Source organism: Otolemur garnettii, unplaced genomic scaffold (assembly GCF_000181295.1).
Source record: "Otolemur garnettii isolate 467f Iridium unplaced genomic scaffold, OtoGar3 scaffold00013, whole genome shotgun sequence".
NCBI lineage: Eukaryota > Metazoa > Chordata > Mammalia > Primates > Galagidae > Otolemur > Otolemur garnettii.
Genome location: NW_003852408.1, coordinates 2,197,721 through 2,199,025, shown reverse-complemented (window position 1 = coordinate 2,199,025; position 1,305 = coordinate 2,197,721). Strand labels below are relative to the sequence as shown.

At 43.0% G+C, this 1,305-nt stretch overlaps 1 protein-coding gene and 1 non-coding gene across 2 annotated transcripts in view; both read right to left on the bottom strand.

Moving 5' to 3' along the window:
* NCL (nucleolin) overlaps window positions 1-1,305 on the bottom strand; it is a 14,401-nt gene that overhangs the window by 7,813 nt on the left and 5,283 nt on the right. The window contains 2 exon segments of the mRNA XM_003803929.3: window positions 120-228; window positions 616-804. Of these exon segments, the coding sequence (XP_003803977.1) occupies window positions 120-228; window positions 616-804 (298 nt within the window).
* LOC111723658 lies at window positions 28-96 on the bottom strand. Its single transcript, XR_002772155.1, has one exon. It is a non-coding gene; the product is annotated as a small nucleolar RNA SNORD82 (small nucleolar RNA).

Genomic DNA, 1,305 nt, shown 5'->3' with positions numbered 1-1,305 from the left:
TTTCTAGTACAAAATTTCTCTGCACAAGCACATCAGCACATTGTAATGTAACATCAGGTTTCAGTATTAAGTCCCTTGTCATTCATCATTTGTGCCAATTTGACTTTATCTTCCTTCACATCCCCTAATTCTGAAAGTTACCTTCCACTTTCTGTTTCTTGGCTTCAGGAGCTGCTTTCTGTTTCATCATTTCCTTCTTTCGTTTTCCAGGTGCTTCTTTGACAGGCTCTGGACAAGATTTCAAATGTATCACCATGAATAGCCACATATATCTAAATACCTCTTTTAAACATAAGTCAGGGCTGGGTGCCTATAGCTCAACGGCTAGGGTACCAACCATGTACACTGGACCTGGCAGGTTTGAATCCAGCCCAGGCCTGCCAAACAACCACAACTACAACCAAAAATTAGCTGGTCATTGTGGCAGGCACCTGTAGTACCAGATGCTTGGGAAGCTGAGCCAAGAGAATCACTAAGCCCAAGAGTTTGGGGTTTCTGTGAGCTATGTTGCCACAGCACTCTACTGAAGGCAACAGCTTGAGACTCTGTCTCAAAAAAAAAAAAAAAAAAAAAAAAACCCATAACTCAGGTCCATGTACTTCAGAATCTAATTACCTTCCTCCTCTTCCTCCTCCTCCTCCTCTTCATCCTCATCATCCTCATCTTCATCCTCATCGTCATCTTCATCATCTTCTTCATCATCGTCTTCCTCCTCAGCCACACTCTTAGCTTTCACAGGAACAACTTTTGCAGGAGCTTTCTTTCCTTTGGCTGGTGTGGTCTCCATAGCTTCTTCTTCAGAGTCTGGAAGAGAAGCTACTTTAGTCAAAAACTTGAAAAATCTCCAAAAACCAGCATCAGTTCTGAGAAGATGTAAAGGAAAAGGAAATGCAATCATCTCACCACACTTACTTTTTAGTTATGACAAGAATTAACAGACCACTTGGAAGCAAAATCCTACATTATGGAAATTGCTTGTAGAAGTTACTGTCAATGATAGTTTTTTCTCAGGGGTAGAAAGTCATTTGCTGATAACTGAGCCTGGTACACTACAAAAGCTAAGAGAATCCCCAGAAGGTTTCTCATCTAATCTGGTCGTCATAGAAGGAGTATGTATTGCTTCTAGAAAAATCTCACAGGCTGGCTCTGCACCTGTAGCTCAAGTGGCTAAGGCGCCAGCCACATACACCTAAGGTGGTAGGTTTGAATCCAGCCTGGGCCCGCCAAAAACAACAATGACAGCTGCAACCAAAAAATAGCCGGGTGTTGTGGCGGGCACCTATGGTCCCAGCTACTTGGGAGGCT